General features: G+C 39.2%; 3 protein-coding genes across 3 annotated transcripts; 2 read left to right on the top strand and 1 right to left on the bottom strand.

Moving 5' to 3' along the window:
• The first annotated feature begins 4,733 nt into the window (after positions 1-4,733).
• On the top strand, positions 4,734-6,280 carry LOC138060514 (ras-related protein Rap-2a-like). Its single transcript, XM_068906316.1, has one exon. The coding sequence runs from the start codon at positions 4,979-4,981 to the stop codon at positions 5,636-5,638; it is 660 nt and encodes a 219-aa protein (XP_068762417.1). The 5' UTR covers positions 4,734-4,978; the 3' UTR covers positions 5,639-6,280.
• Positions 6,032-9,240, bottom strand: LOC138060512 (uncharacterized). The gene is made up of 2 exons (XM_068906315.1): positions 9,013-9,240; positions 6,032-8,604 (listed from the first exon to the last, which is right to left on the bottom strand). Exons 1-2 carry the CDS (start codon positions 9,104-9,106, stop codon positions 7,631-7,633), a joined length of 1,068 nt encoding a protein of 355 aa, XP_068762416.1. The 5' UTR covers positions 9,107-9,240; the 3' UTR covers positions 6,032-7,630.
• A 1,297-nt stretch (positions 9,241-10,537) lies between these two features.
• Positions 10,538-11,933, top strand: LOC138059678 (ras-related protein Rap-2a-like). The gene has a single exon (XM_068905294.1). It carries the CDS (start codon positions 10,633-10,635, stop codon positions 11,290-11,292), a length of 660 nt encoding a protein of 219 aa, XP_068761395.1. The 5' UTR covers positions 10,538-10,632; the 3' UTR covers positions 11,293-11,933.
• Positions 11,934-12,500: the final 567 nt, after the last annotated feature.

The following is a 12,500-nucleotide window of genomic DNA, read 5'->3' as shown; positions in this document are numbered from 1 at the left end:
TTGTGACTCGAAAGAGAAATTAATTGGATTCTGTTTCTGTTTTATTAATCGCTAACGCTTGCAGTCGACAATCGATGCAGTAAACAAACGGACAGTAAACAATAGTAATGATCTACTTAAATTAATTTTAGTTTAACAGATCACCGCAAGCCACGCATTAATTAACCTTAAAGCCAAAGAAGGCTGGGCTTACAGCGTGTATTTTTCCATGAAGATTACAGTCAACCGTGTTCAAGAATTGTTTGAGCATAAAAATCTGACAAATCAATGACATTTTCCTCCCCTCGATGTGCTCGATGTGGTGGCATCATTAATATTGGCTTTGCAATCTGATTAACTTGCTCTTCCATTGCATGGGCAAATCCGTAAAATAAAGTCACGGCACTGGAACACACCTCACGATCTTCTGTTCATAAGTAATCCTATTTCCGTCGCTCTTTGCTTCCTTTTCAAGGAGGGTGTGTCTCGTCGGATCCAGACGGCGAATACCTCTCAATAAGTGTAATGAGTACACGTGCTGGGCTAATGTTTCCTTGACAACAGGTCATCGAAGAGGCGCTCACGGTCGGTTGTGAACAGTCGAGTCTCGTGTGTCACGCCCCGCTTCAACCCCGCCTCCCCCCTGATATCTCGGGGATACATGTTCTTTAGTCAAGTTTGCAAAACACTTATATTATGTGGTCTTAAGTTTTTGGAAAAATACCTAAAATACACTAGCCTGTTCATAACTGTGCACTACCCCTTATTAACGGAACTCTTTAAAATAGAGATTTCTGAGAGAGTGAATTTTAGGGCATATAAAGCCCTGGAAAATTGAAAAAAAGCATGAAATATCAAAGATTTAGCTAATTGAATTAATATTGGACATCAACAGTAGTTTCACATTAACAGTATAACTCTCAATTATTCAGGAGGAACAGTGGTAAGCATAAACAGGAAGAGCTAGGAAAAAGTACAAAAGTGGGCTTATAGAATGGAATTGCCGATTTGAAGAATTGTGAAATACGTATCTAAACGTTTCTAAATAAAGTATCCGGTCCTGTTTAGAAAGGCGTGTTTTTGTGTGTTTGTGTCTCAGTTCATTCTTCAGTTCACGCTGTCTGATATGTGTCTGCGAGTGTGTGAATTTGTGAGAACTTGTCGATCTGTAACTTTATTTTTCGCTTTTCGACTTGATGAGAAATTGGCTGGTCCCTCTGCTAGCCCTTATATGGTTATTCTAGGCAGCCAGTACACTCTACGTTCGTACACAATTTCTATTGTATTTTCTTTTATTTTAGGTATGAATACAATAAAATTGTTGTAAAAGCGGAGGGCCAGAGCTTGTATATTCAGCAAAATATTTCAGAGAAAACGTGTGAATAACAATTTTATTTGTCAGTCCAGGAATTTTAATTTGTTGACATGATAAGCCTTTTTTGCAAAACTCGGGCCGATCCTTGTGTTATATAACTTTGGAGTTCGGTCAATCGTGAACGAAAACAAAATCGCGACCATCAAAAGAAAGCCGTACAGAACGGTGCTCTTTCTTGAAATGTTATTTACAATACTATTCAAAGAGGTTCTATATGTTTCAAAGTTAAGGAAGCGAACCCATTCCCGGATAAAAGCTGTTTAATTAAGAAGGCACACACTAGAAATCCAGACGTTTTTCAGTAGCTTATAAAAAGGGAGCTATTAATAGAAGTGTTCGGTGGTCTATAGAGATGATCAGTTCAATCTGAACATTGAAAGTCAGGTCAATCATGGTTTTCGAATTTTCTTTTCACGGTTGAAACTCATCCTTTTGATCTAAGTTAAAGAGATAATTGGCCATGCTTCTTGCGTTTTATTTTAATTTGAGTTCAGGAATGTTGACCAAAGATGGCAACATCCCATGACACCAATTTAAACGGTGGTTTCCTGTTGGGAACGTTTAATACATGCTTTTAACAGCACACTTTGCAGAAAATATCCTTGTCTTGCAATCACGAAAACATAAATCTCTGGAGAGACAGGTACCAAATCGCCGCCTTTTATGTTGTTAAAAAATATAAGTTAATGATACAACAAAATGTTCTCTCTTTTGGAAGTGAATTAAGCAGTTGTAAAATATTAAATTATGGGAACAAATTGCCCTGATTTAGAATTAATTCAATGACTGGACTAAACTATTCATTGGGTTTTCCCTCAATCTTGTTTCAATAAGATAAATATTTTATCATGTCACACTTGCGCTACCTTTGCATGGTCAAGCTGATCTTTTACTTAAAGAAGGTGCAGCTGCACATCATTCTTTAGTTGAGTGTGTGGTAGCAACTCAAATAAATACTAATCCCAAGTCAGTGACCAAAAATACAATGCTTTCCCGCTCCTGCAGAAAGACTCCTTTATCTTAGCTTCAAGACGGCTGTTTCGAGAAAGATTGTCCAAAAGAAGCATCAAAGCGTACGCGACAATGCCGAAAGGCATTATGGTAAACTGCAAATTTGAGTCAGCGAAAACATGACGGGCAATGCCGCTATCGAAAACGTCACCTAGAAATACATGCTCATGCTATGTTACTGACATGAGTGTGTTTCAAAATTCAGTCAAATGATCCAGGCAATGAATTAGTAAGAAAGGGTTAGGATTTACAGAGAAGCAGCTAGAGAACGCATGATTCTGTCGACTTAAACCTTGCTTAGTTTATGTCGTGTTTTGTAGAGAAAGTCGGAGAAATGTACCAAAAATCGTGACACACGTGCAGAGCCAACGTTTTTGCTCATGAATTCTCTTGTTTTTGACAACAACATTTATTTATACCAACAGGAAACAAAAAGAGTAGTACATCATTCATCAACGCTACATCCTAAGAACTCTTTAATTTCATCCAAATAGCTCGCCATCGTAGGTCTTCACTGGCCGGTCGTGGTATATTCCATTCTGGGCGTTCACTTGGAGTTGAATTTATTTTACTGAATATGTCCCATATTGCCTTTCGGCTTTGCCGTGAACGCTTTTATAAATAAATAAAATAAATGCTTTGTTTATAGTGGAAGTGCACTTAGCTATCAAGCTAGTTTACAGGCACCCCACTTTAACAATGTGAAAGAAACAATTCAAAGTTAACAGAAACATTATTAAGAACCCCAACTGGCAGGAGGCAACCAGTTGGCTATGAACAAAGCGTGGTAGAGTTGAATCCGGGACAACCAGAAAAAAATCTTAACCAGAGGTTAGAAGGGAATTTGAACCCGGAGCAGCCGCAAGCAAACCCAACTCCTAACCACTCGACCACGCGGCCTCCTTACACTTCTTTTGGACCAACTTCCTCGAAAACAGCTGTTTAAACAGATACCGAATACTTCGCCCTTATTATCCAACTGCCGGTTAGTTATTGCACACTGAGAAAACGCACGAGACAAGTACAAATATTGTACAGCTAGTTATTGCACAGTAGAGAACCGGTTTGAGTAGTTTAGACGCGATCAGTCAAACGTTCTTGATTGTTTACGATTCATTGCTAAAAAATTAGTTCAAAAACGTTGGATGATAAATAGCGAGCAGGCTCGTCAAAATACAGCACACTAACTCGTAAAAATACTGAGCGATGCTACACATCAAAACATCTAATAAGATATATATATATATATTGTGCAACGGTGGACGAGATGGAATAAACGCGAAATCTTCAAGACAGTGCAAATTGTATTTTGAAACAACGTTTTGGTTGGGGAATCCGTCATCGTTTCAGTTGAACTCTCTTTAATTTTCCCCCCCTGGCCTATTACCCTCTCGAGACTGATTTTTCAAGGATGCCTTGCAGGTTGAGTATAGCAATGTGTAAGATGTTTTCAGCTTTGAGCTTCTATAAGCCTGCAACTGCCGTGTCGACCCCAAGTGAATTTTGACCAGAGAGTCAATGTTCAGTCGCGCCAACTTTGAGATAATTCCAAGTTACAAAAAGTTCTAAAAGGTCTCTAAAGGTCTCTTTGAAGAGTCTCTTGGCCGAGACGAAACGCCGCGTAAGACTAGCCACGAAACATTTCACAAGTATTTGACAATAGTTTTGCTTTTGTATAAATTTATCTCGTGATTACATGGTTGGGAATCCTTCTGCGATAGAGGGCCAGACTGTCAACATGTAGAATTTGCGAACGGGACTTTGGGCGCGATGCTCAACGAGTTTGCCTTTGAATTCTAAAGGTCTCTAAAGAGTCTCTTGGCCGAGACGAAACGCCGCGTCAGACTAGCCACGAACATTTCACAAGTATTTGACAATAGTTTTGCTTTTGTACAAAATTTGACAATTAATTTTGGCCCAAGATTAACACACCGGTGAAAGAAAATCGAGTCACTATTGCCATGTGCTACGACAAGCCTTGCCCCGCTAAGAAGTCGTACTCACAGTTTGAGTCGAACTTAATTTTTCGTATTCAGTTCAGCTAGTAGGTAATGCAGACTAGTGACGCTTGAAACAGGGCTAAGATACAAAGTGCTAAATCACGATATCGCAAAGACCAGGGAATACTTCCTGAGCAATATTTTCTCTAAAAATGAGTGTTTGTTTTGTCGTCTTGACCTTGTCAATCTTAAAAGGCGTTGAAAACGACACGTGAGTGTAAAAACTGATGGAATATCGAAAGCGGGAAGTGTGGTTTACATGCAAACTACAATACTACTGCTGTAATTTCAAAAATTGCGGCGAATTCTCTTTCTATATTAAAAGCGACGTGATGAATTTTGATTAACCAGATCGTTATAAGAGCGGCGTGCATGGAAATCATTCCCCTTGAGATATACCAGTGGCAGAGCATGCAGGGTTAAATTTTGAATTAATTACCTTTTGCGTTTAAAAAGGGCTTAACGTGTACTGTACTTCAGCCAAAAAGATCCAACCGACTGAAGCTCGCTTCAAGGGCGTTTGTCGTCCAAAAATCGAACTGGAGCGAACAATACACAAGGAGAACGGTTTTTGATGGTGATTGACTAATAAGTCTGTGGTGGACGTTGAAAAATGGCTTCGTACGCATCGATTCCCAACGTCGACTTTTGCATCGCTCTTCTTGGAAGTGGAGGCGTCGGCAAAACAGCCTTGTTGAGATCGTTCCTTGGACAGACGTTCAACGAAGAACACTTGCCCACGGTGGACGACTATTATGTTCACAGACTAAACGTCGATGGCAGCCATATCACGATCTGTGTAGTTGACACTGCGGGATCATATTCATTCCCCGTTATGAGAAAGCTTGCACTGACTTTAAGCCATGGATTTATCGTTGTGTATGCTTTGGATGACATTCAGTCTTTTAAAGAGGCCTTGACCATCATGGACCAAATCTCGGATCTTCGTACGAATGGCCAAGAGTCAGTTCCAGTTTTTCTCGTTGGAAATAAGTTGGACATTGACATGAAAGATCGAAAAGTCAACCCAAACCAGGCCCACGAATCCTTTGCAACTCTTTGTCGTCTGGAAGGGCAATACATTGAGACCTCGGCCAAAGTTGAATTCAGAGTTGAAAAGGTGTTTTTGGAGATTATTAGAACCCTAATTTACAAAAGGAAGGAAAAGGAGAGACAAAACTGGAAAGCAAGACTGTCGAGAAGAAGAAAAAAGTTGGCAAAAAGACGGGAATACAAACAGAAAGAGAACAGCGTTGATTGTGCTTTAATGTAGTTTTATCAGTTTGCCGTTTTATTTATATTTGTCGTTTGTTGCCATAACGTTTTGTAGATATATTGGAACTCACACGAACTCTATACAACACAATATTTATAAAGCAACTGAATGACATTTTACCGCTTGTGAAAACTAAGTGAATCCGACATGCGTTCATTTTAACTTTTGCGTCTAACGACATTTTCAGCACAAAATTTTTATTCTTAAAACGGAGGATCCATGCATTCAGAAATGTTTATTGAATCCTATACAGAGGCAATAACGAGGCACACTGGAAATGGAAAAATGCATCGTTCGGTAATTTATAAAGTGTAGTTTATAATTTTGTCCCGCCTAAGTTGTTTTTGACACTTGCTGAAATGCCTTCTCGAACTCCATACAGCACGCTTGTTTTTGAGACAATTTATTATTTATTACATTTTTACTGTTTGTTTACTACAATGTCAATCCAACATGCATATTCCAATTAGCAATATTTTAATTAGGAATGAAGAATACATCGCGCAGAAACATTCATTCAAATAACAGTCTTCAGGCTCGTTTTTCGCTATTTTAAATCGGTAATTGCAAATGTAAATACAATACCCATCCCCATACTTTTTTTTACCAGGAAGTTCTCATTAAAATGATATTTTAAAAGTTTGTGAATTTGCCGTCTTTGGGATCGTGACTAAAACACCACATGAGTACATACGAGTGACAGACGAGGACATACCAGGACATACGAGTAACACGCGAGTACGTACGAGTAGCATGTAACATATTTCGTGAAACGTGTATTTAACCACTGAACCGTAAATTGTCTAATCACTGAAACATCAGTGATTACACACTGACTGAAATCACTGAAAGCGCTTAGTCTTAATACTCGTATGTACTCGTATGGGTTTTTAGTCACAACTCCATCTTTGGAGACATTAATTTTACAGCGGCTTTGGGGGCGTCCAAGCACAAAACGAGGGCGTACAAAACGTCCCGAGAGCTGTCCTAAACTGTGACTTTTGTTTAGGCCTAATTAATTCTAATTAGGCCTAAAAGTTTTAAGACAGTTCTCGGGACGTTTTGTGCGCTCTCTTTTGTGCAAGGCTTAGACCACGCAGTAGCCCGTCCAAGGTGATAAAGAGTTCCAAAGCAAACCACGACGAAAAGTCATGTGAGTGTTTAAAACACGAGCAGCAGTGGCGATCGAGGCGTAGCCGAGTGTTTTTTCACGGGATAAAGCACGTGCTGCGAGTTTTTTGAACGAACAAAGGTTCAAAATGTCAGTGGAAGATATTAGCATACAAGAAAAACAAGTTGGGCTTCCATTTTTTTTGATTTAAAGAATTTTAACGAGAAATTTTAAAGCCTCATGCTCCTGACTTTTTATCGAAGTTTTGATAAACTCTTAGGTACTTGACTTATTCATGAGTTTTTGAATGAAAATTAAGAATTAAAAAATAGGTACGCATTGCGTACGTGTGGTAGTGCAGTAACGCCTCATGGCGCATGCTCTCGCAGAGGAGTCCTGGATACTAGAACGAATCCGGATACGTTTGGCAGGTAAATTCAATTTGAATAAGTTACGTGTGGACGTGAAATTTTTGAATCTGCAGAGAAAAAGTTGCATGTATTTTCTTTGCGTTGATTTGTCTCATTGATTATCTGTCCTATCGAGACTAAATTTTTAGAGAGATAGTTAATTAAGCCATGTAGTTTCGAAAAGAGCTCAGCGCTGCCGAGCGAAAAGAAATCGTACTGTGCTGTTATAAGAAAAGGAAAGACGCTTATGCAAATGAGGCAAAAAGACTCAACCTCTTTCCCAGGGCTTTTCACCGCCGGCCAAGTTGAACTTTGCCCTCTCCACAGGCTCTTAGCTCACGAGTCACGAGATACACGAGAAAAAAAACCATCTCTTCTCACTTGCCTTTGCTTATTAATTTACATGATTGGAGAGACGCATGGGTACTATGATGTGATATAGATGACTTGGTTTAATATCCACCAACTCTAGTTTGGTTCACAGTCACTCAGTGTGTTACTATATTCAATAATGAAGCTCCGGAGTAATATTGAATTCAATGCACCATCACCTGTATAATTAAGTTTTAAAGGATGAACAAACGCAAGCGTCTTGTTGTACAATTCCCAAAAGTGTTGTGCCTTTCTTACTGGGGGTTCCCCAATTCTCCCAGGTAAGTATATCCCAGGGATATACTCAAAATTATCTACTCTGTCAAGCATACGACACATCGTAGGAACTGCAATTTCTAAGAAAGTTCCATGCTTGTAGAAGATGTAAGACAATATTCTAAACGTTTCCGCGAATTTTTGAGGAATATAGAATATGTCCGAGCGTCCATGGAAGCAATACGATGTCCCGTTTCCGTTCTTCTGCAAAAGATCCGCCGCAAATTTCATGCTCGATAACTTGGTTTGCGGATGCGTTTGTTCATCTGCATGTTCATTAATCACTTCCGGTAACCATTCATAAAGGTTGTTTTTCCGCATTACCCAGATCTCGTCGTAAGCTTTTTGGCAGGTGGACATTCCCCAACTGCTGTTCCACCAATACCATTTATCGTGCAGACCGTAGTTTTGAAAGTTAATTGGATCCTTGGGTCCTTCCCATATTCTATCTCGCTTCAACCCAATCAAATTCCAGTAGTTCAGCATTAGGTCGTCGTTAATGAGCAAATAACCTGAGTATCCCGGATGTTTTTCCACTGCACGTGACATGCATAAGTAAGCGAAGTATCCCTTATGAATGTGAAGAGCCTCGACTGTGTGGTTTTTGGCCTCGTTTGGCCCGCAAATCATCATCGTTGGAAATGCGTTTTTATACAGTTTAGTAAGAGAAGGGATGCTCCAGTAGAAAGGATGGTTGTACATGATGACCAGGACAACGTCTGAGAACGCATTTCGAAGACAGGCGGGTTCAGTTTTTTGGTCGATTTTACATCGCGTCGACAATGAAAGGAATCCTGTACAAGAAAAGAAAAGATCTAATTCAAAATGTGTCGCTCCAGTAGTTGTTGCGGAAATAAATTGAAAACCTGTTTCGTACTCGAGCTCCAAAAAATCTAGAAAAAAAAAATTAAGGGAGAGTTAAGTAGATCTGTTTGAATTGAATTTGTAATGATTGGTTGTCTCCCCAATAAATAGGACACCATTGCTTCATTACAGCGATCAGCTTTTAATTAGCATAACATTGACTCCATCATTCAACATTATGTCTCGTTTCAAGCGCTGTATGACTTAAATTTCACCCGTCAGCGGTTAAATAAGTTCAGCTGATTTGCCTTTCCGCGACTGACTGCCGCTGGTCTCCGACAATGACCCAAAAGCTAAACTTTTAATTTTCAAGAAAGGTTTCTCGTCTTCCCTCTTACCTTTTGCTATCACATACACCAGTGAAACAATGAGAACTGTCATCAGATTTCGCCCTAGTCTCAGAGAGTTCACTCCACAAAAATGCGACGACATCTTCTTTGTCAACTTCCATTTTAGGCGTCAATGAGAGGAATCTCTAAAAATTCTAAAAGCTTTGGTTATAAGAAAGGAGACATTTTCAACCAACAGGCTGTTATTGCAACCGGTAAAAACATGTTTTTCTTCAACGTTTGTTTGTGCCGGCTGCCACCTGCAAACTCTACTTTAGATCGAGGCTTAAATCAAATCCCAGCAACCAGAAGCAACCAGTGGAAATCTCTTGTAAGACTTGAATGTAAAGTTTATGGATCAAATCCAGAATTAATGTAGAATTTTTATTATATATTCAACCTCTCAGTTACAGTGAATTTGTGACGGTCTGATTGGCTCAGTAAATCTCGTTTATAAGTACATGTACCGTGTCATTCCACTACTGAGTCAAAATTTTTATCAGGAAGCGAAATTTCCAAGTATCGCCGCATAAAAAAGTATTGCAATTCAACATGTACAATTATTTTCTTCGCACTTGTTGGATATGGTATAATTATAGCAAACTCGGAACTACAGACCTCGACTAGTGTCTACCATCTCAAGGCATAATTGTTAAACAATTTTTATCCACCTTTAGATCTTAGGAGATCTAACCAGCAGATATTTGGTAGACTAAAAAAAAAATAGTGATGCAGCCTTGCATCATTATTTTGTTATAAGATCGGTAGCCTATCCCAAAGGCAAAATAACTGTTTAACCCTCGTGGCTTTGTTTAATTGTTCCTCGTTTTACTGACGGAATCAGCTTGCTGTCTGTATCTTGTAATCTGAATGAATCATTACTGGGTTGCCTAGGCAATCCACTCAGAAAACCAGTTGAATTTCTCCGTTTAATTTAATTTAATTTTTTTCCGTGTCGGGGAAAATGGAAAAGTTGCGCAATAGGTCTTTCCTGTCATTCCCCTGCTAAGTATTGTTTTTGTGCCTAGAGTCTTCTGCGCGCATCTTTTTTAGGTTTCAGGGTAGGTTATGGTTTTAACAAACTCAGTGAAAGAATCGAACGCCTTGAGTGGAGATGTGTTTACACGAAAGTCGGATTTCTGTTGTCTGGCTATGTGTTATTTTATTTGTACTCAGCTCTGCACAGTCTACAGGTAAAAAAACAATTGGAAATTTGACAACTTCTTGTTAGTCAAGAATTATTCGAAAGAAAGCTTGTTGTCCATTTTTTGCTTCATTATTAAAGGAAAAGGTTCTTCAGAAAAAGCTTTGATCCTGAACTCCGGTGGGAAATTTATTTTGTTGCGTATAGTTAATTTTGACACGGATTTTGATTAACCAGATCGTCATAAGAGCGGCGTGCATGGAAATCATTCCCCTTGAGATATACCACTGGAAGAGCATGCAGGCTTAAATTTTGAATTAATTACCTTTATGCGTTTAAAAAGGGCGTAACTTGTACTGTACTTCAGCCAAAAAGATCCACGTCAAAGGCGTTTGCCATCCAAAAATCTAACTGGAGAGAAGAATATACAAGGAGAACGGTTTTTGATGGTGATTGACTAATAAGTCTGTGGTGGACGTTGAAAAATGACTTCGTACGCATCGATTCCCAACGTCGACTTTTGCATCGCTCTTCTTGGAGGTGGAGGCGTCGGCAAAACAGCCTTGTTGAGATCGTTCCTTGGACAGACGTTCAACGAAGAACACTTGCCCACGGTGGACGACTATTATGTTCACAGACTAAACGTCGATGGCAGCCATATCACGATCTGCGTGGTTGACACTGCGGGATCGTATTCATTCCCCGTTATGAGAAAGCTTGCACTGACTTTAAGCCATGGATTTATCGTTGTGTATGCTTTGGATGACATTCAGTCTTTTAAAGAGGCCCTGACCATCATGGACCAAATCTCGGATCTTCGTACGAACGGCCAAGAATCAGTTCCAGTATTTCTCGTTGGAAATAAGTTGGACATTGACATGAAAGATCGCAAAGTCAACCCAAACCAGGCCCACGAATCCTTTGCAACTCTTTGTCGTCTGGAAGGGCAATACATTGAGACTTCGGCCAAAGTTGAATTCAGAGTTGAAAAGGTGTTTTTGGAGATTATTAGAACCCTAATTTACAAAAGGAAGGAAAAGGAGAGACAAAACTGGAAAGCAAGACTGTCGAGAAGAAAAAAAAAGTTGGCAAAAAGACGGGAATACAAACAGAAAGAGAACAGCGTTGATTGTGCTTTAATGTAGTTTTATCAGTTTGCCGTTTTTATTTATATTTGTCTTTTGTTGCCATAACGTTTTGTAGATATATTGGAACTTACACGAACTCTATACAACACAATATTTATAAAGCAACTGAATGACATTTTACCGCTTGTGAAAACTAAGTCAATCCGACATGCGTTCATTTTAACTTTTGCGTCGAACGACATTTTCAGCACAAAATTTTTATTCTTAAAACGGAGGATCCATGCATTCAGAAATGTTTATTGAATCCTATACAGAGGCAATAACGAGGCACACTGGAAATGGAAAAATGCATCGTTCGGTAATTTATAAAGTGTAGTTTATAATTTTGTCCCGCCTAAGTTGTTTTTAACACTTGCTGAAATGCCTTCTCGAACTCCATACAGCACGCTTGTTTTTGAGACAATTTATTATTTATTACATTTTTACTGTTTGTTTACTATATGACAATCCAACATGCATATTCCAATTAGCAATATTTTAATTAGGAATGAAGAATACATCGCGCAGAAACATTCATTCAAATAACAGTCTTCAGGCTCGTTTTTCGCTATTTTAAATCGGTAATTGCAAATGTAAATTGAATACCCATTCCCATACTTTTTTTACCAGGAAGTTCTCATTAAAATGATATTTTAAAAGTTTGTGAATTTGCCGTCTTTGGGATCGTGACTTAAACACCACATGAGTACATACGAGTTACAGACGAGGACATACCAGGACATACGAGTAACATGCGAGTACGTACGAGTAGCATGTAACATATTTCGTGAAACGTGTATTTTACCACTGAACCGTAAATTGTCTAATCACTGAAATATCAGTGATTACACACTGACTGAAATCACTGAAAGCGCTTCGTCTTAATACTCGTATGTAACTCGTATGTACTCGTATGGTTTTTTAGCCACAACTCCATCTTTGGAGACATTAAATTTTACAGCGGCTTTGGGGGCGTCCAAGCACAAAACGAGGGCGTACAAAACGTCCCGAGAGCTGTCCTAAACTGTGACTTTTGTTTAGGCCTAATTAATTCTAATTAGGCCTAAAAGTTTTAAGACAGTTCTCGGGACGTTTTGTGCGCTCTCTTTTGTGCAAGGCTTAGACCACGCAGTAGCCCGTCCAAGGTGATAAAGAGTTCCAAAGCAAACCACGACGAAAGGTCATGTGAGTGTTTAAAACACGAGCAGCAGTGGCGATCGAGGCGT

This window comes from Montipora capricornis, chromosome 8 (genome assembly GCF_036669925.1).
Source record: "Montipora capricornis isolate CH-2021 chromosome 8, ASM3666992v2, whole genome shotgun sequence".
Classification (NCBI taxonomy): Eukaryota; Metazoa; Cnidaria; class Anthozoa; order Scleractinia; family Acroporidae; genus Montipora; species Montipora capricornis.
The sequence above is the reverse complement of the archived record's forward strand: the minus strand, read 5'-3'. Positions and strand labels throughout refer to the sequence as shown.

What these genes read in the sequence shown, in the direction of transcription:
- LOC138060514 (XM_068906316.1), top strand. Translation starts at nt 4,979, where the DNA reads ATGGCTTCGTACGCATCGATTCCCAACGTCGACTTTTGCATCGCTCTT.
- LOC138060512 (XM_068906315.1), bottom strand. Translation starts at nt 9,106, where the DNA reads ATGTCGTCGCATTTTTGTGGAGTGAACTCTCTGAGACTAGGGCGAAAT. An exon ending in GGTGTATGTGATAGCAAAAG is followed by an intron (nt 8,605 to 9,012) that starts GTAAGAGGGAAG and finishes TTTCTTGTACAG; the next exon opens with GATTCCTTTCATTGTCGACG.
- LOC138059678 (XM_068905294.1), top strand. Translation starts at nt 10,633, where the DNA reads ATGACTTCGTACGCATCGATTCCCAACGTCGACTTTTGCATCGCTCTT.